General features: G+C 40.0%; 1 protein-coding gene and 1 long non-coding RNA gene across 4 annotated transcripts in view; one reads left to right on the forward strand and one right to left on the reverse strand.

Annotated features, from left to right (window-relative positions):
* The window catches only part of LOC126635116 (F-BAR domain only protein 2-like), a 106,408-nt gene that overhangs the window by 14,184 nt on the left and 68,922 nt on the right, over positions 1 to 23,302 (reverse strand). For all 3 annotated transcript variants that reach the window (XM_050306055.1, XM_050306054.1, XM_050306056.1), the window contains 7 exons: positions 15,244 to 15,419; positions 14,677 to 14,691; positions 14,249 to 14,273; positions 12,441 to 12,483; positions 11,721 to 11,815; positions 8,362 to 8,465; positions 3,630 to 3,759 (listed from right to left, as the gene is read on the reverse strand). In XM_050306055.1, the coding sequence (XP_050162012.1) occupies positions 3,630 to 3,759; positions 8,362 to 8,465; positions 11,721 to 11,815; positions 12,441 to 12,483; positions 14,249 to 14,273; positions 14,677 to 14,691; positions 15,244 to 15,419 (588 nt within the window). The remainder of the gene's footprint in view (positions 1 to 3,629; positions 3,760 to 8,361; positions 8,466 to 11,720; positions 11,816 to 12,440; positions 12,484 to 14,248; positions 14,274 to 14,676; positions 14,692 to 15,243; positions 15,420 to 23,302) is intronic.
* Positions 18,050 to 22,435, forward strand: LOC126635117 (uncharacterized). The gene is made up of 3 exons (XR_007627529.1): positions 18,050 to 18,471; positions 21,635 to 21,759; positions 22,144 to 22,435. It is a non-coding gene; the product is annotated as an uncharacterized LOC126635117 (long non-coding RNA).

The raw sequence follows: 23,302 nt of genomic DNA on the forward strand, positions 1-23,302 counted from the left end.
AAGCTTAGCAATAGATTTCAGAATGGTTGACTACACCTGTTATTTTTACAAGGGGTTACTACCATCATGATCACAGCAGAATCTGAAGTATTACTTGAAAAGCATGTAGAAAAATATAAACATAGTATAGTACAATCACACCATCAAAACACTGCTTAACAGCCTAGAAAAACAGGACTATCAATATGACATTTTGTAAATAGGCAGACACAAGGAAATACATATGGAACATAGACATAGGAACACTGCATTAAAATGGTTACTGATGAAACTGAAGTTAACAGATCCAAAGAAAATTAGATGTTAACTACAATACTTTAAAAGAAGTCCCTACTGTATGCTTATAGTATGGAAAAATGTATGATAAAAACAGTCACAGAAATGCAAAGAATTCAGTTGAGTTACATATGAACATAAATGCAGATACATTAATATTACTCAACATAAGTGAACTGTTGAACATTCTTTTAACTATTTCAGCCAACAAAGATTACAATTCCCAAGTAGAAATTGTTGGAGAAGTATTTTGCAGTTTTTCATAGTAAACATTCTGGGAGTACCTTGGAGGTACCTGGAAATACATATCATTTTTCAAGAAAAATAATCACCAGGCCTACGTCAGCCTTCACAGATGTCTGTGCCTACACAACAAAGTTGCAATGCATAGATATAAAAAACAACTCAGACCTCAGCTAAGGCTTTTTGAAATGATTGAAGTGTCAATTGCAAATTGAGAAAACCAGTTGTCATGGGATTTTACTTTTCTGTAGTGTTTTATATGAGTACTGAATATAAAAGACAATATTTGAAGTTCTATCTTTTAGTGCGATAGTGTAGTGGAGAGTATCTTACTAATTTTTTTGTACCACTGGTGAAACAGCCTGTATCACATGCCTACTGCAAGCTCTCAGAAGGACAGGATGTCACAGAGCTGTGCCAAGGCAGACTCATGATATCTCAGGCCACAGTCCAGCTCACAGGTCTAGTTCTAGGACCTTCAGCAGCACCAGCAAAAAACCAAAGTATTTCAAGCAAAAATACATGTTATACATGTTAAACAATTTTTAAAAACCCATTGCAAATGAAAACAAGGCTAAAATAAATTCAATTATGCATGTCTACAAGTTCATTTGGAAGAAGATAATTATAGTTAACTCTCCATTATTCAGAACAAATGGGGTAAGGGAAACACTGGATTGTGCGAAAGCCAAAAGAGTACAGACAATAATGCAGAGTATATCCTCATGCCCCAAAATCATTCAGCCATCTGCACTGCCCTTTCCAGCTCTCCAGAACTATTTAATTCATACAATCACTGCAGATGAAACTGGCCTTGTTTATTTTTGCTAGGCCAGGTTAATAACCATATCAAACCCTGGTGTCAGCGCACACCTCACCTCCCCCTTTACCTCACAATTTCACTCTGTCACTGTCTCCAATAACACATACAGACCTGAGGCTATTGATGCTGTTGCCATGAATTTCTAGTTCCTTGGCACCAGTGCTGAGGCCTGAAGAGGTGAGCCTGGATGGACTCTGGCAACCAAAATATCAGTTATCTTTCTATGATGCTTCTCAGCATTTGAGAAACTGGTGGACACTGAACTGTGCCAGCATTTCAACAACTAAGGCTAGGTAGAGTTTACTAACTTTGGTCCTGCACAGGGTGGAAACAGCTGCATTGCTTTCAATGCAGAATTCCTGATAGAAGCTGTGCAGATGCTCTTCTGAGGTTCTGAGGCTGGGTGAGGAATCCTTGACATCAGTAACATTCATAACTGAGTGTTAATTCAAGAGTCTGATTTAACTTGGGACTAAAGTGGTAATAGTGTTCAGGAACGCAGTACTTCAAATCTACTACAGAAACAAGTTAAAATGTCTTAAACACACACACCTCCCCCCGCCCAAATAATCCCCCCATCCCACAAGTCTCCTTGTATTTTTTCTGAAATTAGTGGCAGCACAGGAAGACTGATTTGCTTTTCATCTTCCTCTTTATTGTTTGGTTGGTTGTTTTACTAAACATCTCTGTTTAGCTTATATACTTCAGTAACTTGAAGAAAAAGGTTCATTAGTGTCATAGTTCCGATTTTATCAAGGAATTTTTCTTTCCCTTCCCCCTGCCAGGTGTGCCCTGTGTATAGGCCATCAGGTAGCTATCAGGTGAACAAAAGAATCAGCCGGTCCACTAATGGCCGAGAGATTAGTCTCCTAGGAAACGGGCAGATGAAGGATCTAAAGTCTACTTTTTTCTCTCATCTCCGGGGCAACATGGGGGGGAGGAGGAGGAATTTTGGTGGGAGGTGTGGCTGGGGGCGGTGGGCTCTCTCTCTCTCTGCTCTGGGCTGGCAGCCGACCACCAGCTGGAAGCCTGCCCGAGTCCTTCATTGGAGTGGAGCTGCTGTGGTTTTTTTTTTCCCCTCCCCTGGAGACTTTTCTTTTTTTTTTTTTTTCCCTCCTTTGCTTTTCCCTTTCACCATTTCCCTGGGTGAGGAGCTCCCAAGGGGGAGAGAATGAGAGAAAGGACTGAGTGGAGAGGAGACTGACTAACCGGAGGAAGTAGGGTCTGCCTGGTCCCTTTCCCCCTCCCCCTTCTCCCTTTCCCGGTGTGTGGGAAGGGAAACCAAGTTCTTTTTTGTTTTTTTTTTTTCTCCGACATACCCTGGAGGGTCTTGTTTTTTCCCCTTCCCCAATCCCACGTGGCGGCGACCAGGGATCTCACAGCGCTGCCTAGTGATGGGCACCAGACATTACAAATTCTGCACCTCCAGTGATCCAACAGCGCCACCTGGTGACTACTATAGGACACTACAAGTTCTGCATCTCCAGTGACCCAACGGCGCCCCCCGTTGACTGTGGTTGGAACTGCACCAAAGGGTGAAAAAATTGAACTGTTTACTGTTTCCTTTTACTGGTTTATCGGTTTGTTCTTGAAGGGGTTATTTGTGGGTATAGGAGTGTTGTTTGGTTGTTTTACTTGTGGTTTTTTTTTTTTTTGGTGTCTCTATTAATACACACATACTTTTAATAAAGGGCTGTTATTTTTCCTTTTCCATAATTTGTTCTTCTCCTTCAATCGGAGCCTTTTAATTTTGGATTTATAATTGCTTAGAGAGAAAAGCTTGGGTCTTTTTCTCCTAACTCACCCTCAGCAAAAGACCCTTGTCTCATTTAAACTGGGACAATTAGTTTCACGTTTTTGGAAACTGCAATTACAGGATAACAAAATAATAACATAAAAATAACTCAATTTTGTGACCATTTATATTAATTCAAATTTTTCAGTATCCCAAAATACTTCTGTACATATACAATAACATCTTCTGAACAAATATATAACATTGTGCTTGATGAATAGACAGCACGCTAAAAACAAATTAATGGAATATTTTAATTTTGAAAAATATTTCACTTAGGAACATGCCCTAATTGGATCTATGGTCTAATCTAGTGAAATCCACCGTCCTGTCTCTCAGGTCATTTAGAAGTAGGTATTGCAAAGAATGCTTGAAGTACCTAGATCGAACTCACATATGGAACAACTAACTCCAAGGAATCGTTTTCCTAACAAGTGGAACTCAGTGGTAGAATGTGACCATTTCTAAAACGAATTAAAATGGTTAACTTACCAACTGTAGGTGTGTTTGCTGCACTGAGGGAAGCAGAAGAAGATATTGAGGAAATGCTCTCTGCATGTGCCAAGGGAGCTGCAGGTGGTGAACTTGAGTTAGAGGCCAACGGAGGGTTGAATGGCCTAGACTTAAGAGATTGCAAGAGTATTACAGAGACAGAAAGTGGTTTTAAAAAGATGAAAAAAGACTGTAAATAGTTCTTCATTTCATTCCCAAATCAATTCAGTAGTGTTTCTAAACATCTTTCTTTTAATGTTTTATCTATTCTAGCTTTAATGTAAAACAGACAACCCACATTTTCTATGGGAATCAATTCCATTATTTCAGACCTTATAATTATTATAATTATTAATTTTTTTTGCCTGGCTAGGTAAGTCTAATGTATTTGATTATGTAACGACCTGTCAATAATTGTGCTGTAACACAGTAGCAAAGCCTAACCCTATAGCCATGTGTATGTGTGAAGCAAATGTGGACTTTTGGAGCTAAAGGAGAGACACTAACAAAATGGAAGTGAGTCCAGCAGAGGGCAACTAAAATAGTTGAGAACTGGAGGACATGAGAGAGAAGGAGACGCTGAAGGACTTGGGTTTATTCATCCTGGAAAAGAGAAGCCTAAGAAGGGATCTACTAGCAGTCTTTCACTAGCTACAAAGAAAATGGAACCAGGCTCTATTCAGAGGTGCAAGAGCTATAAGAAAGGAAATTTCAGCTGAACATAGAGAAGAAATTCCTTCTTGTAACCTTGTGGTTTAAGTCCTGGGACAGGTTGCCCAAAGATGTTGAGAGATCTCCCTCTCTGAAGATTTTCAAAACTCAGCATGTCTCTAAGCAACCTGATGCAATTTTGAAGTTGGCCCTTCTCTGAGCAGGAGATTGGTCTAGAGGAGATCTTCATAAGTCCCTTCCACCCTAAATCATAGTTTTATGACCCATTAAACTGTTAAGATATTAATTTCAAATAACTAATGAACAATTTGGGATTAACCCATCTAAAAGGTACTGGAACTCCTGAAGCATCTGTTTTGGTTGGGTAATTTTTTTTTTTTTTTTTCTATCACACTTGCCACTGAGTATATGACTTTTATATGGATTGTGGGAATTGTAAAAGGAGGCGACATGTAATGAAGACAACTCGCAATCTTTCACTTACATCCAGATAATCGCCAATTTCTAAAACGTAACTTTTTGCAGAATCCTACTTTATAGAACAAACATACTTTATAGAACAATACCAGTTAAATTCTTCTCTTTAACTCTGATGATATCAAGAACAGATTTCTTGGTCTAAGAGAAATTACTACAATTTTATATTGGAATGAGAAAATAATCTCTAAATGAACCCTACTCTGACATTATACCATTACAGAAAAGCAAGTGTTAAACAATGTTTCAGTTTTTTTAAAGCATAAGACCAGATTTTTTTTTCCATAACAAGAATATGGTGAAAGTATCTTGCTACTTTGAAAGACAATAAGAGGATCTTACTACAGTAAAATTTTTCCAAGTAAGTAAGTCAAATGAAACTCAAAGAATCATAATATTCATAGAAGACATTAAGCATGGCTTGGTTTGATATGCTGTCTGGGTATTTGTATTCCTTATCAGCACATGGACCTGCACTGCAAGCAGTGAGTAGACATGGAAGTAGCGTGCAACCTATCACTGTCTGGATGGGCAGTTGCTGCAATCTGTCACCTCCCTTCTTGACCAACCAGCACCAAGGACAGGGTGAAGTCATAGCAAGGCTACTTGTATCAAAACATTACTGATAAAGATCTACCTAATAACACTCATTCCCCAAAGCTTTGGTGATATCCCTAAATCAATTGAGTTTTGTTAATTATTTCACTAATATTTCATATTTTGAAAATTTTAATCCTACACATATGTTAACCTTTAATTTTCAAACTATTGATTTGTTGAATTAGAAACATTCGGTCGATGCAAAATTTATGTTTTGGACCTTTTTAGTTCAGTTAAGAATTATTACGTTATAGTAACATGTTTATTGTGAACAACTTCATGCCTATCTGGCAATAGTGAAAATCTGAGTATGTGATTCCCTGAACATTACCTAGAAAGTAACTCCACTGTAACAGTGTGTAGTGGTTTAACCCCATCTGGCAACTAAGTACCACACAGCTACTTGCTCCCTCATCCCCCCTGCCCCCAGTGGGGAGGAGAATCAGAAAGGAAAGGTAAGCCTCAGGGGTTGAGATAAGAATTTATAGGGTTTGTGTGACAAGGTTTTGGTAGCGGAAGGAGGGGGGGGGCTACAGGGGTGGCTTCTAGTGAGAAGCTGCTGGAAGCTTCCCCCATGTCTGACAATGTCAGCCGGCTGCAAGACAGACACACCTCTGGGCAAGGCTGAGCCAATCAGAGATGGTAGTAACACCTCTGCGATAACATATTTAAGAAGGGAAAAAGTTATTGTGCAGAAGAAAATTGCAGCCAGAGAAGAGAGGAGTGAGAATACGTGAGAGAAACAACTCTGCAGACACCAAGGTCAGTGAAGAAAGAGGGGGAGGAGGTGTTCCAGGTACAGGAGCTGAGATTCCCCTGCAACCTGTGGTGCAGGCCATGGTGAAGCAGGCTGTCCCCCTGCAGTCCATGGAGGTCCATGGTGGAGCAGAGATCCACCTGCAGCCCACAGAGGACCCCAGGTCAAAGCAGGTAGATGGCAGAAGGAAGCTGTGACCCTGTGGGAAGCTCACACCGGAGCAGGCTCCTGATAGGACCTGTGGCCGCATGGAGAGAAGGAGTCCATGCTGGAGTAGCTTTGCTGGCAGGACTTGTGACACTGTGGAGGACCCATGCTGGAGCAGCCTGTTCCTGAATGACTGCACCCTGTGGAAAGGGACCCATGCTGGAGCAGGGGAAGGAGTCCTCCCCATGAGGGGGAAGGAGAGGCATAAACAACATGTGATGACCTAATCATAACCCCCATTACCTGTCCCCTTGTGCTGTTGGGGGAGAGGAGTTGGAGATTGGGGAATAAAGTTAAGCCCAGGGAGGAGGGAGGGGTGGGGGGAAGGTGTTTTTAATATTTGTTTTACTTATTATCCTGCTCTGATTGGATTGGTAATACATTCAATTACTTTCTCAAAGCAGAGTCTGTTTTGCCTGTGATGGTAATTGGTGAATGATCTCTCCCTGTCCGTATCTCAACTCATGAGCCTTTCATTATATTTTCTCTCCCCTTTCCAGTTAAGGAGGGGAGTGATAGAGAGGCTTTGGTGGGCACCTGGTATCCAGCCAGAGTCAATCCACCACAAAGAACAATTTATTAATTGAAAAAAAAACCCCAAAGATAAAAACAATATAATAATAATAATAATAGTAAGACAGGGGAGGAGAGAGAGAGTAACAGAAGCCAAGAGAAACAAGTGATGCACAATACAGTTGCTCACCACTCACTGATTGATGCCCAGCCCAACCCCAAGCAGTGATCGACCCCTCCCAGCCAACTCTCCCCAGTTTATATACTGGGCATGACATTCTATGGTGTGGAATATCCCTTTGACCAGTTCGGGTGAGCTGTCCCAGCTGTGCTCCTTCCCAGCTTCTTGTGCAGCTCCTCACTGGCAGAACATGAGACACTGAAAAGCCCTTGACTCAGGGTAAGCATGGCTCAGCAACAACCAAAACATCAATGTGTGTAACAACCAGATAATATAGAAATGCCAAAAATAATGTTCCTCCATTGTTTCTCCCTGTCAAAACTTCCTGCCAAAAATTCTCTGTCAGCTTTCTGCCAGAAGTTCTCACCAGAGCTTCCTGCTGGAGTTTTCCTGCCAAAAGATCCTTCTATTGTTTATGGTTATCGTGTCTCTTCAAACATCTGAATAGGACTACGTGCCAAGAAACCATGTCCTTTGAACACTATAAAAGTTGAGGAAAAGTTTTGGAAAATCAGAGAGAGGAAAGGGAGAGAGAACTCTTTACCATAGCTGAGAATCTCTTCCCACCTCCCCCTCACCTTTTCTTCGCCACTGCATGTTGCCTGCCTGCCACCAGAGACTGGAACTCTGCTGGCCTGGAGAAGAACTGAGACCCACTGTGCCACATGCGTGAGTTATACCTTATCCTTCTATCCTGACCATATTTCTGATGGCTGAAAGGTGTTGCTGAATTGGGACCCTGCACGGTTTGGGACATGGTTCAAGGTGAGGAGTGAAGCCACACATCCTGGCTGCATTCCAGAGTACTAAAGCTGCTAAGACACCAACCCACCCCCTCCTCCCATCACCCCCCCTCCCCTCGGCTAAAGAGATAACATCAAAAAGCAGCAGAGACAGTAAAAAAAAGGCAGAAACTGATTCTCCACACACACACACACCAGCTCGGAGGAAAAGTAGTTTTGGTGGTATCTTTCCTATGCTTCTAGAAGTAATCTTAGCTTTTTCCAACCTTTTCTTATTTTTTCCTCCATCTCTTTGCATCTCTTAGTAATTAATAAAATTAGTTTTTGGTATCAACAGATAACTTGTGTGAGTTTTAATTTTGCTCAGGGGAATATTCGAATCTGAAGTTCTTTCTGCAACATTTAAGCAGATTGTAACAGTGTGTTACCAGCATTATTCTCCTAGGGAATCCAAAACAGCACCGTGCCAGCTACTGAGAAGAAAATGAACTCTGATCCCATCTGAAACCAGGACACCGTGTAAATTATATATATGAAATTGAGTACAATGGAGAATTAAAAAACCCAACAATCAATACATACTATTTCATTAATTCCACTAAGTTTCCCTGTAGACAATTTTGGTGTTGAAGTAGGCCTTGGAGGGGGTACAATGGTGCCTACAGAAAGATGATTTATGGGTCTTGCTGAAAGAAAGCAAATTTAAGAAAATCAATATTAGAAAAGTCATACAAATATGTACTCACTTGAACAGAATAACTGGAAATTATGCTTCTATTAAAAGTTCCTATTTTACAAGCTCCATTTTGTAAAATTTACCACTAATCATAAATGTTTTTAAAATAGGACCATGTGATACCCTGAAAAATGACTCTAAAAATGGCATCATGAGTTTCCTCATTCCTCTTGAATGATTTTATACCAACTATTCTCAAAGGTTTGAGCTTAAAAAGATGGTTTTACTCAAGTTCCCTTTTGTGTATAGTCTATATGGATTCAGAATACGGGACAGTCTTTCATGTCTAACCACAAATGGATAATTCAGTGGAAAGTCATAATTGGTTCTGGCTGACAATAGCATAACTGTTTACATCAAATTATACCCTCTGAAATCCCACTGACTTCAATAAGTATACACCAGTATAACACATAAATTACTCTGTTGACTGCAGGAACACAGTAACTCCATGTTATCTCTTAACCAAGCTATGAGAAGTCAAAAGCAGTTAAAAAAATACTGCCCTCATATCCTTCTAAACCTAATAGACACAACTAACAGATAGTGGTAACAGTACAAAGATGCTACTTTTACATAGTTACTTTTCCAAATAGAACTATACTTCAAAATAAATGTTAGATACCAGCCAATGAGTATGACAGATCTAAAATTAACTTCAAAATAGACTGAAACCCTAATATATGACTATGTCATTGGAGCACATTCTATCATCTCCCTCAAATTATTGTGGATGGTTCTTCTTTAATCAAATCAATTAATTTTATTTAAAAATATAACTTTTAAGTGTGGCATTTTCTTAGGAATTCAGCATAACTCTGCCTTAATTCAAGTATTGTAGTTTTATCACTTACTTGGGAAGAAACAAATTAGGCTAATACTGACCATATCCACCTTAAGAGTTGCAAACTCAAATGTTCCCTTCTGAAATGTCAGTCATTCCTTTAAAATTCTTCTTATGCCCAGGAAGACAGTGCATGCTAAACATTAAGTAGTCTGATGCAGTATCACAGGTATTTAGTGAGTTATGGCCCACTTGCCCAAATGCACTTTGCCCTATAAGTATGTAACATTACCACAATATCATCCACACTTCAAAATACTGTGTGTTAAAAAGGAATAGTTTCAAATCCCAATTATTTAACTTTATTTAATCTGAAAACATCTATACATTCCTATTTCTACAAAAGCAAAGCTCTCAACAGTTGAGAAAAAACAATGCTTGTAATTAGTTTGAATTTTTTTATTTCAAGCAGCATATTTATTTCATTGTGCTTACTTTAAATGAAGTTGGTTCTAACAAGCAGTTTAGTACATTCTAAGTAAGAATCATGGAATCATTTAGGTTGAAAAATACCTCCAAGATCATCAAGTCCAACCATTAACCTAGAACTGCCAAGTCCACCACTAAACCATGTCCCCAGGTGCCACATCTACATGGTTTTTAAATCCCTCCAGGGATGATGACTCCACCACTGCCCGGAGCAGCCTGTCCCAATGCTTGACAACCCTTTCAGTGAAGACATTTTTCCTAATATCCAACCTAAACATCCCCTGGTGCAACTTGAGGTCATTTCCTCTTGTCCTGTCACTTGTTACCTGGGAGAAGAGACCAACCCCCTCTATGAAGCCTTCCTACCCTCTAGCAGGTCAACACTCCCACCCAACTTGGTGTTGTCTGCAAACTTGCTGAGGGCACACTTGGTCCCCTTGTCCAAATCATTGATAAGGATATTAAACAGAACTGGCCCCAATACTGAGCCCTGGGGAATTCCACTTGTGACCGGTCACCAGTTGGATGCAGCACCATTCACCACCTGTCCAAGACATGGGCTGCAGTTTCTCCAGGAGAATTCTGTGGTAAACAGTGTCAAAGGCTTTACTGAAGCCCAGATAGACAACATACACAGCCTTTCCCTCATGCACTAAGCAGATCACCTTCCCTTAAAAAGAGATCAGGTTAGTCAAGCAGGTCCTGCCTTTCATAAACCCATACTGGCTGGGCCTGATCCCCTGGTTGTCCTGCATGTGCCACATGATGGCACTCAATATAATCTGCTCCATAACCTTCCCTGGCACTGAGGTCAGACTGACTGGCCTGTAGTTTCCCGGATCCTCCTTCTGGCCCCTCTTTAGATGGGCATCACATTTGGTAACTTCCAATTAACTAATGACCTCCCCAGTTGACCAGAACTGCTCATAAATGTTTGAAAGTGGCTTGGTGAGCTCTTCTGCCAGCTCCCTCTACCCTTGGGTAGATCCCATCTGGTCCTATAGACTTATGTGGGTCTAAGTGGCATAGCAATTCACTGACCATATCCCCATGGATTATGGGGGCTGTCTCTGTCTTCCAGCTCAGGGTTCTGGGTACCCTGAGAACAATTGGTCCTGTAATTAAATATATATATATATGTATATATAAAATTTATCCTTAAATATGTTACAAATGTGGATCCAGTAGCCATCTTATCTGGATATCTAATTGAGAAAGAGACAATCTAATGAATTCTGTAATCTAGATTTGTTATAAAACATAACTTTTAAGGAATATGAAGTGGAGGAATAATAAGTTGCCCTTAAAACCCTAATGGTTACATAGCAATGTTGGTTGCTACTAAAAAGACATTACTAAAGCCAAGAAGAATTAGCACTAGTTGAACAAAATTCTCCTATTGTATTCTTTCTCACTCATATTCAATTTGTATGAGCAGGTACAGATGAAAACAGAAAGCCATGACTGTGAACAAAGAAGTAAGGTCTATAATAATTTTTGGTAAAGGAATACCCAGTTGCCTACCTCAACAGGCTTTCCTGGAAAGAAGAAACCTACCCCTATTCACAGTGCCAGTTCAGCATCTATATCAGGTGCTATGACAACCTCCACTTAATTTACCAACTTTGTAAAAATAGGATTCTATTATTCCTCCAGCATAGATGATCATTTTTTGTAATGAGAGAAAAAAAAGACAAAAGCAAGATAGAATTTTCCTAAGGTTTCTAGTGTTCCCTCTTCCCCCTTGCTCCCTAGCTTGAAAACCTGACATAGTGCACTCAAAGTTGTGTATTACTCATAACATAGGATACTGCTTTACAAAATCCCTTCATTTCAATAGTCAAAGCACATCTCCTTGCAATGACTAAAAAAGCAACAACAGAACATCCTGAAGAATATGCAAAAAACATTTTCTGCTATCAAATATTTTACCTGAGGAGGATAAGGATACTATGGAGGCTGAAGAGGAAGATTCAAGAGAACTGCTTAAGAGTGGATCCCATGCCAGAAGGTCACTGTTTCCCTTTCTACAGTAAGCATTGCAATTAGAATATTAACAAAATATGTATATAAACATACAATTACAACTTTGGTAAATCATCTTCTGTATTAGCCTTTGCATCTCAAAATTAATAGTACTTACAAATTGCAGGTCAAGGAACTGATTTACACGTAAAGAAACTATCTGAACTGATAATCAGTGCAAGTTTGTGTATGGACATATTGCATAATGTCAGTAAATTATTTTAATTTTCAACAAGACATACATCTACAAATCAATTTGTTTCAGTATATACATATATGAGCAATGCCCAAATTTGAGACTTGTAATCCTAAACACTTGACAATGGAACACTGTAAATATGATGAAAACTAAATCCCTCTTATTGAAATCCTGAAATTTTAATAAAAACCAATATTTTGTAATCCCATAATTAGAAACATGAATGAAGCAAATACATTAGAAGGGGAAAACGAGTGAATAGAAATCTCCATTGTTATGTAATTACTCATTAACTCTTACAATACAATAAACACCTGACTTAAAATAGCAGTCAACTGATATTTCCAATAACTCTCAGAGTCTTAGATTAAAATAAGACCAAATTCCCCCAAAACTCCACTTTATATAATTTTAAAAGTTGAACTTACTCATTAGCTGGAGTAGAAAGCTTTGATTTTGTTAACTCTTCACCTAAGGAAAAGACACAGCATTATCACCACTAAAATAAAAATCTTTTAGCTTCATTATAAAAAAATAGTAAATGTTATAGTCCTAGTTCAAAACTAATTATGAATTATTAAAATGGAAAAGAGAAAATGCATTATCTCTGATAATATAAATTCAGATGCTCCTGAAATACGTTCTAAAAGGAGAGGACTGAACAGAACATGATAAAGGGTTGATCAAAATATAAAGCAGTGGTACAGGATTATGGCCTTAGTTGCTTATTAGCTAATTTTTAGATAGAGCCTTGCTTGCTTATGCTAACTCACAGGCAGGATATAGTTAATTTTATAATGAAGACTTTAGCAGGAACAGAAAACCTTAGAGTTTAGATAAGGGGCTTTGAAGGTCATGAGAAAAAGACCTTGAAAGTTGATAAAGAGAAGCATCTGTAGAAGATACCAGTTTTGAGTTAATTGAACAGTGCCAACTCAGCAATTCTTAGCAAAGGTGAAAAGTTCAAGCTGAGGAAGACTTCTTACTTCATCCAAAAGACCCCCAAAGACCCCCGAAAGAAAACCCAAGGGGGCGTTCCAAGGTGGAGTTATAGGAGTGGTGTATGTTAATAATTTCCCCTCCCACTTTTCTGGAATTTGCTGACACAACTAATGCACATGTAACACAACTAATGTGTATGTAATACTACTAATGCATATGTAACATTATACTGCATAAAAATTGCTGAACAAAGGCAATGGGTGTGCGTGATTGGAGGAATTATCCCCCGTGCACCCGATGCTGTGAATAAACATACCTGCTGCAATACTCTTTGTGAGTTTTGGGGTCTGTTTCCACAAGTCAAGCAATACATTTCAGGAGGAAGTGTTGATCACTTGAAATTTCTTCCTTAAATTACACTGTTTGCACCAATATTATTCTTCAGGAAACCTGGATTGGGTTCCCACTGAGAAAACCACTAAAATAATAATGGCCAGTCTTCGCGAGCGAAGATCCGGGGAAGGTCTTTACACCTTCCAGCCTGCGCATTGGATTTTTTTTAGGTGAGACACAGTGTGCGCGGAACTGAGCCCACCCTTTAATCCTAAGGTTCATCTGCCGGGGCCAAGCGAGCTTGGACGGTGGCAGCGAGGTCCTTAGGACGTAGATGGTTTTGCCTTTAAGGCTAACGAGCTCCATCTGCCCGGGAGTGGCCCTGACCGGGAATCGAACCCGGGTCTCGGCTGTGACAGCGCTGCGCCCTTACCACTAGACCACCAGAACCACTAAAGGATAGAGACTAATGCTCTGTCCTCGATCTCCACGGCCAATATTTTATGGTTTTGACTATAAAACAGAGAGAGAGTGCTCTGCTGTTTTGTGGGTGATACTCAACTTGTGCAGGTGGAAGGGTTTTAACAACTTACACAAGAGTAATTTCTACAGATATCCCCACTCCCCCCTCTTTGGCTCTTGGACTTGTTCCTCATCACTGTCACAGACAGACTCATCAGTTTCTCAGAACAGGGAACAGCTGAGTATACAGAAAAAGAAGAGGCCTTTGGGTGGCTTCTACTAGCTACTTTGAAATTTTGACCAAATAACTTATTTTGTCTGTTTAATTTATTGTTAGTAGTTCAAATGCAAATATCATAAACATACCTAGAATTGACAAGAGAAATACTTTTTCTACTTAGAAATAATAAGTTTATTTTTTCAACAATAAATAAATATTTTCATGTCATGTTAAAAAAAACTAATGTAAATAGACTAAAAGTTAAATATTCACACTTACTGGCTGCATTTTGATTAGTTTGTGCCTGAAACAGAAAAGAATAAATTATTTTATGAACTGTCAAATAAAATACTTAATAGTCCCAGGGTTCTTATTTCCATTCAATTTTCCATGTTATTTTGCTCTGAATTCCAGGTAGACCATTTTGGAACTTGCAGGAGACCAGAATGTGAGCCAGGACAGAGCAACTAGTGCATACCCACAACACCAGTTAGAAAAGGCAGGAACGAAGACTGCAGAGCTGACAAAAGCAACAGTACGACTAAACCCCTTGACAGGCTGGGCCAGTAAAATTAAACAGCTTTTATATCACATAGTATGCTTGTAAGAATAGAAACATTCCTAAGTTTTTCCCAATAACTTTCTCACGTATTACACTTACTTGGTGTTAATCTAAAAACGTGAATAAAAAGCCATTCTATACTTACAGAACTCTGTTTCTTCTTTCATAATGTGGGGGGAAAAAAGAGAAAAATAATCATTACTATTTTAATATGCATAATATTTTCCATACAATCAGAACCATCTATATTGTGATGTGAATAATGTACTAGCATACTTTAACACTATTTATTTGCAATATGATCCCACAGTATAAAGGATCATTCTGTGATTTGACAGAATACATACAATAAAGCTGCACTGTAAAAGATGTGTCCACATTATATGATCTGTTTTGTATATTACTGAATACGAATTAGTAAACTATGCTTAAAGCTATGCTCAGCTTACTCCATGTATTCAAATGTCTTGTGGTAGCAACAGCAAAGACAAGGACTAAGCACTCCCAAGACTCAAAGTTAAAATCTGAGAAGGGGGAATTGCTTAACATCAAATTGCAATAAAATGTATCAAAGATGGCATAGTACACACAAAAAAAATTGTTGAACTTGAATCTAGAATAAATTCTGAACAGTAAAATATATGTAACACTAAAGATTCTTTACCACTTTTCTTCTATACTCATTAAAAATACAAAGAACAAAAATACTTACAGATATTGCTGGAGAAAGAGCAATGTTCCCTATAGATACTTTTAATTCATCCAAGGAAGGCACGGTATATTGAGACCTATCATTTGTTTGGACAGGTTTTATTTCTACATGGAACCTCCTGGGTTCATCATCTTCAGAGTCAGAATCACTGGATGAATAGAAATGGTTCTTTTTGGTATGTTTTTCTTAGTTAAGGTAGAAGCACTTCAAATTCATCTGTCTACTGTTTCACAATTAGTGTCTACAAAATGGTCATATTAAGTAAACACCACAGATAAACAATGCTGCCTAAGCTCTTTGTGCACTTATACAGACACTTCTATTATATCCACTGTTCAAAATTCACAACTCATAGTTAAAATTTAGTTTTTATAATCCATTCATCTTCATAATGGTATTCTGTTATCCAAGGCACAATATTATCTGAATGACTGTATATTTGAAAGTATTAGGAAAAATGATTATACAGTAGCAACACTTCTGTATGTTAAATTTATGATTTGCAAGAATAAATAAAGGATCATAATGCATATATGAAAAATGTATGCATTGTAAAAATCCTTTTAAACCAAGTGAGGGAAAGTCATAACCTTTCTAATTAGCAATGAAATGCTCATGGTACTTGTACCAAGCTTAACAGTAGAGAAAGCAGCATCCACCATTACTTGCCCTTCTTATAGAGGCACTAAAAATTTTGCAACAAAGGATGCCAGTTACACAGAAGGCTGCACAGTAAACTAAACCCCACCAGTCACTTAGAGCACTGTCATCCTTGGATAAAAAGGAATTACAATGACAACTCAGACCTCAAAATAAGAAAAATATACAGATGAATTTAGCCTTGGTCCTTTATATGCACAGCAACTGCACTCAACAAAAGCTCTGAAATGCCTATGCTAAGTCTTAAAAGATGCAGCTGTTGACAAGAAACAAGTTATAATTTTTCCTCTGCTGAAACAGAAGTATCTTGCCACCTAGGGGGAGCATACATATTCTATACCTCACTTCTGTTATTTTCACTTGGAAATATGCCAGCCATTAGAACGAAATCCCTTCAAAATACCCCCTGACAAAAATTAAACCCCTGAACCCTAGAAACATTCCAAATCCAATTCAACTGAAAGAAACCCAGAGATGTGGTAAGAATAAAGTCAAATGTCTTCATCTTACAGGCTATCTGTCCCACAAAATGGATCACAACTGGAAAAATAAATTTTAAAAGACAAGTAATTTTTCATTTCACCAAAAGATTTCTTGCCCTGAAAGCTATCACCGAGTTTCAAGATTCATTTCCTACGAATCAGGTAGCTCTTATAAGGTGGCATGAGCTGGCCACTGAGGTATTAAGTCTATTACACAGTTACTGACAAAGATCAGTTTAGACCTGAATGCCATGAACTGAAAGGTCAGTCAGCAATTTTTAGGATGAGTGTTTTTTCAACAGTTAAGACTCGTCTTATTAAGATTGACTACCGTTGTGGTAAAATAATGTCCTTCAACAAATCATCTCAAGAGTTCCCATCAAAAGAATAAATATCCACTCTTGGAGGCTAAGAGAGGAAAAGAGGAAGAAAACTGATGATTTTGTCAATCTATTCAAGATTTTCAGAAGCTGAAGTACTACCTGGCTGACAGGAATTGCAAACCACTGAGCTTTTTCACTGGATCTATGGCCTTTTCCATTGCTTTGTGACAAAAAGGATACTGGATACAAGGATGTTCAGGTGAATCAATTAAAAAGCATGAGTGTTACTCACTCCTGGTTCCATTCCATAAAAATATGCAAACCATGAAATAATGTACCCCTCCAGAACTGGATAAAAGTCTTTTGCTTTTATACCAATGTTACGACCTGTCCTGCCAGGCAGGAGTAACTTTTGTTTTATTAATAAATCCCTTGGGGTGAATTAAAGTAAATCGATACCACATGATCAGTGTTTACAGATATATATATATATATGGGTTATTTTAGAACAATTTGGTTGCAAAAGAAAACAGGTATGCAACTGTTTTGGTTGTTATTATCTATAATGACATGACAATATAAAAGCATAAAGGCATTGCAAAGGAAAACAGGTATTATGTAATATAGCAATATAAAAGCATAAAGATATCACCCAAGAAAATATGTAAGGGAAAAGAGAGAAAGAGAGAGAGAAAAGAATAAAAGGGAAAAGAGAGAAGGGAAGAGAGAGAAAAAGTAAGCGTTTATAGTCACCACTCAAAGGTCTCCAGTGAACTTGGTTGCTGTTGTCATTGCTGGTGTCCTGGTCCATCAATGAGTGGTGGGGGAGAGAAGCCCATGAATCATAAAATTCGGTGGGTTTATATACCTTCAGAAACCGTCCTGGTGCCTCCCCATGTGTGTGTAGTAGGGGCTGTTTTGATCACACACCCAGAGTCACTGCTGATCTTCTTTAGATAGGCATCACACACCTAGAGAAGCATCACACACCCAAAGAGTGGTCCTCTGGGCCTTCAAAGTTAACAATTTGTGGGCTATGGCCTCCTCCCCTCAGCCTTTATCTTCACTCTCCTGGTTTCTTTGCACAGCTCACTATAGTAGCAATGTTTTAAGGCAATTAAAAAAGTCCAGTTCCTCACAAGCAATTATGTAAATAAGAGATAACATGAACTATTTTTCAGTACAGGAACCTTCTGTAACACACAGATAATATAGAAATGCCAACAATTATGTTTCATCATTGTTCTGCTCATCAAAAACTTCCTACCAAAAATTCTCTGTCAGCTCTGCCAGAAGTTCTCACTAGGACATCTCACGGGACTTTTCCTGTCAAAAGATCCTGCCATTGTTTAGGGTTATCATATCTCCTCAAACATGTGAACCGGCTACATGACAAGAAACCACGTACAACCTCCTTTGAACACTATAAAACTCGAGGACAAATTTTGGAAAATCAGAGAAGAGGAAAGGGAGAGAGAACTGGTTGCCCCAGGAACCTCTCCTCACCTCCCCTCACCTTTTCTCCACCACCACGTGCTGCCTGCCTGCAACGGGAGACTGAGACTCTGCCGGTCTGGAGAGAACTGAGACCACCGTGCCACATGTGTGAGTTATATCTTATCCTTCCAGCCTCACTATATTTCTGAGCACCAGGGAACTGTGGCTGAACTGGGACCCTGCACGGCCTTGGACACGGCTCAGTGTGAGCAAGGAAACCACACATCCTGCATTCCAGAGAACTAAAGCTGTTAAACCCCCTGCAGGTAATAACATCGAAAAAGCAGCAGAGAGAGAGAAAAAAAAAAAAAAAAGGCAGAAAACTGTTTCTCCCTCCCCCCCCCTTGCACCAGCACAGCAGAAAGGTAGTTTTCGATGGTATCTTTTCTCTGCTTCTAAAAAATAATCTTAGCATTTTCCAATATTTTCTTATTTTTTCCTCTCTATCTTTGCATCACTTAGCAATTAAATAAAAATCAGGTTTGGGCATCAACAGATAACTTGTGTGAGTTTCAATTTTGCTCAAGGGAATATTCGAATCTCAAGTTCTTTCTGCAATATTTAAGCAGATTGTAACATTTTCTAAATTGGCGTCATGGGACAAGATACCCTTGAAGCAAAACTGATCATTCCAAAACCTGATAATTGCTAATTTTTATGATCGATCATTTTGTGATAGACAAACAGAATAAGGTACCTTTGTTTTTGACTTTATGACTGCGTGACTTTAGGACTTTGACTTTGCAAGCTTTTGTTAGTATGTTTGTTTTTGGTTTTCTCTTGTTTTTGAAGCTAATGTGCACATTGTAATTTTAAGAGGTACCTCTCCAGAGGAAGGACTTTGGAAATTTGCTGTAACTTTCAAGGGGGGCTCTCTGGGGAAGATCACTCTGAACTTGTGATATAACTTAATGCTTTCCAGGGAGAAAGGGGTGAAAATTTGGAAATTACTTTTACGAGGTGCCCCCTGGATAAGCACACCCCACTTTTAGCTGTAATATAACTTTTAAGAGGGGCCTTTCCAGGGAGAGGAGTGAAGAACTTTGGAAATTTGCTGTAACTTTCAAGAGGTAACCTCTGCAAACGTATTCACTGCCAATTTGTGGTACCCTGGAACATAATGCGCAAGCACTTACAAATCTATTAGATGAATTTGGTGCCAGACCACCTCCTCCAGGAGTGGAATGGGCACAAGATCATTGGTATAATATTCAAGTAATTGTTGATCGAATCTCTACCCTGCGGGCAGGGGCGAGAGTCAAAAAGGGTAAAGGAAAACCTATTGTTTGTTCATTATTAGGTGCAGCTGTAATAAGTGCAATTAACAACAAAGAACAGCAGCTAAAATATCATATGGAAGTTGTCACTTCCCTGCAGCTGGAGGAACGAGAGACTACTGTCAATGTCCTCCAGGAAGAGATAAGGAATGAAAGGGCTACCGACTGTGTGCTCTGAGAGGAGTTGTATGCAAGATTAATGAGAGAAGGGAAAACAGAGTCGGAGCTACAGTCATCTAAAGAAACATCCCCCCTCTCTGACTTCAAGCCTTTGCAGGACGAAGTGGAAAAGCTGTTGGTGTTGCTCCGTCTCCTAATTAAAACAGAATACACAGATGAGCGCTGTCTCAGTTTAAATGAGACACAGGTGTTTTGCTGACGATGAGTTATGAGGAAGACCCAAACTCCTCCCTCTAAGCAATTGTAAATCCAAGATTAAGAGGCTCCCATTGAGGGGGAAAAAAAATGTGGGAAAAGGAAAAATAACAGCCCTGTAGTAAAAGATATATGTGTATTGGTAGTAACAATGAAAGAAAACAAGTAAAACAACCAAACAATACTCCTATACCCACAAATAATCCCCTTCAAAACAAACCAATAAACAAACACAGGGAAAAAAAGGTAAACAGTTCAGTTTGTACCCTTTGACCCTTTGGTGCAATTCTAACCACAGTCACCAGGGGGTGATGTTGGATCACTGGAAATGTAGAGCCTGCAGTGGTTTGTGCTGGTCAGCAAGGGGCGCTGTGGGATCACTGGTTGTTGCCATGTGGGGTGACACCCTCCGGGGTATGTTGGAGAAACCGAAAATGGGTTTCCCTTCCTCCCCCCACACACACACACAAGCTCTGGGAAAGGGGAGAAAGGAGGGAGTAAAAAGAAGCTCCTCACCCTCCCCCAAAAGCAAGATTCTGAGGACCATTACCTAGGAATGTGGCCTTACCAGTAGCTTCTTTTGTGTTTCTTAACTGCCCATTTAACATCCCTCCACGCAGTGGATTCCTGCTTAGGTTCTAAGAACCAGTAAACCCATGACAAGGGTTTGGATGAGGATACACCTCAAATAACTACAAAAGAGGTTCCTTAGACCTAGACTGAACTAGCTAAGTTAAAAAAGGAATATAGCTAAGTTAAAAAAGGAATATAGCAGAGTCCCTCCAGAATCTATGTTTGGAGAGTCTCTCTTACTGGAGGTGACCAAATGTTGTTATCAGAAAAAGAGGCTGAAGGGTTCTGGGGAGCCGGAGTTTCCCTGACCACAGGAGATTATCCTGCCCCCTGGTCCCTTCCCCAAAGAGCAGCCTATTGGGCAGGGGGACTCAACTCCTGGAAAGGGGAGACCCCCTGGCTGCAGTGGGAAATGTTCATCAGATTGTGGAATGTGTGCAAAAGGCTGCTTGTTTACAAATGATGGGTGATAGGGAATGAACACCAAGCCCTGAATCCCCTGTGATGCTGCCTGCAGACCCTGAAAGAATGATTGCCCTTCTCAGAGGTCTACCTGAGGCTGTGAAATCCATTGGCATTCAGTTCAAAGGAAAAATAGAAAACCTCACCAAAGGGGAAAGAACTGCAGCCACCTCAGAAGTAGCTTTAACCCCCTGGTCGTCACTGCGGAGAAAATAAGATTTGGACCTAGGGGAAGGTGGCAAAGGAATTAATTAATTAGGGAAGAAAATATGGTCCAGGACCTTCAATTACTACTGATTCTAAATCAATTGGGCACAGAATGCAAAGCAATTATTCCTCCAGCAAGACTGTGAAAGGTAACATTCTGCCCTGGACAAGGAGTACCCACAAACACTGGAGGACACAGGGGAAAAAGGAATACCCTATGGATTGAAGGCTTGCAAAAAGAAATCCCAAAATCCCTAAGGGATGGCCAACCAACAGATAAATTAGAGATATTAATTCAAGAGTGGTCAGCAAAGGAGGGATCCCTGAAAGCTGCCCCTGCTACAGCCCCTCCCCTGGAGGGATCACAGAAAGTGGAGGTAACAGGAAACTCCTCTCTTCGTCCCCAGGAGCTGAGCCTGAGCCGGGGAAGGGGGGGGGGCAAAGGTTGGTTTGAAATTGGACAGCTTACCAAAAATTCCAAAGGACACTTGTTAACCTGTTGATCCCCACAAAACCCCTGTCACTTTTCTAGTAGACCCTGGAGCTCAAGTGACTGCCCTGAAAATTGAAGTTGCATCTCCATGTGGAATCACTCCCTCCCGTAAAGGCATATTTGTTGTGGATGCTTTTGGAAACATACAACCCCAGGTAACAGCAAAGGTAAGATACCAGGGGAGGAGAAAGCAGGTGAAACCCTAATGATTTTGGGTAAACTTCCTGATAATTTACTGGGCCTAGACCTCCTGAAGGGAAGGTCTTGGACTGATGAGGAAGGAAACATATGGGCTTTTGGAAAAGAAATCCCACATCTGTGTTTACTAAGTCAGTCCCACTCCTGCTCTTCCTCCGTCTCTAGTAACCAATGTCAAACCTTACCCCTTACCCTTGGGAGCCAGAGAAGGAATCACTCCAGTTATTGAAGATTTAAAAGAAAAAGGAATAGTGATTTCAACATGTTCTCCTTATAATTCTCCTATGTGGCCCAGTGAGCTACTGTTGGGAAATGGAATGATCAAATTGAAACTTTATTGCACCATTTTTCAGGTAACAGAAGGAGCGCCCAAAAATCTTCCCTTACAAGATGAGGTAACTTTACATAGCACAGCTGATTCTCCCCCTTCTGTGGTTCAATTTGCACCCCCACACTCAGAGCAATTGCAGAATGTGTGGTTTACTGATGCCTCAGCAAAGCAGGAAGGTAAAGTTTGGAAATATGCTGTAGCTTTACAGGTACATACAGGCAACAAAATAGTCCCCGAAGGAGAAGGCAGTGCACAGGCAGGAGAATTAGTAGCAGTTTGGAGTGTATTTAACCATGAAGCTGAAACCTCTGACTGTATATGTTTACATGGGTTCTTTTGCTGTGTTCAAAGGGTGTACTGACTGGCTCCCCTTCTGGGACAAAAATGACTGGGAAGTGAATAGAGTGCTTGTTTGGCAAAAAGAGAAATGGTAAGAAATCCTTGCTATAGCAAAGAAAAGGAACTTTGTAGTTGGATGGGCAGCCTCCCATCAGGAAAATGAAACTCCAGCTGGCCGCTGGAACAACAAAGTAGATGAACTGGCCAGATTAGCCCCTCTAAGTGTAAAAACTCCTGCAGAGAGCTGGGACAGACTGTTAGAATGGTTGCATTTAAAGCGACAGCACACAGGGGCACAAGACCTATCCAGAGCAGCAGGAAGCAGGGGATGGGCAGTGACTCGAGAAATGTGCTGCACCTGCAGGTCCTCATGTGAACAGTGCAGAACCCGACTCGAGCCTCACCCTTTAGAACAACCCCTGTTACAAATAAGAGACAGAAAAGGGCTGTGGGACATGTGGCAGACAGACTAGACTGGACCCTTTAGAAAGTCTGAGGGAAAACAGTATGTGTTAGTAGGAGTGGAAGTTAGGTCAGGATTAGTGCAAGCAGAAGCTTTCTCTCAGGCAAACAGTACAAACACCCTAGAAGCTCTTAAAATGGGTTCAGTTTTTTCCCAAAACCCGTATCTATCCAAGCAGACAACGGGTCACACTTCACAGCTACCATCGTCCAGGATTGGGCCAAGGAAGAAGGAATCCGTGGATTTTTCACACCCCCTATTATCCACAAACAAATGGCATAGTGGAAAGAACAAATGGCCTGCTGAAATGATTTCTAAAACCTCAGAAATCCAATTGGGCTGAATGACTGTGGGACGCTGTAAAAATGGTGAATGACTG

This window comes from Myiozetetes cayanensis, unplaced genomic scaffold (assembly GCF_022539395.1).
Source record: "Myiozetetes cayanensis isolate MyiCay16 unplaced genomic scaffold, myiCay2020 scf108, whole genome shotgun sequence".
Lineage (NCBI taxonomy): Eukaryota > Metazoa > Chordata > Aves > Passeriformes > Tyrannidae > Myiozetetes > Myiozetetes cayanensis.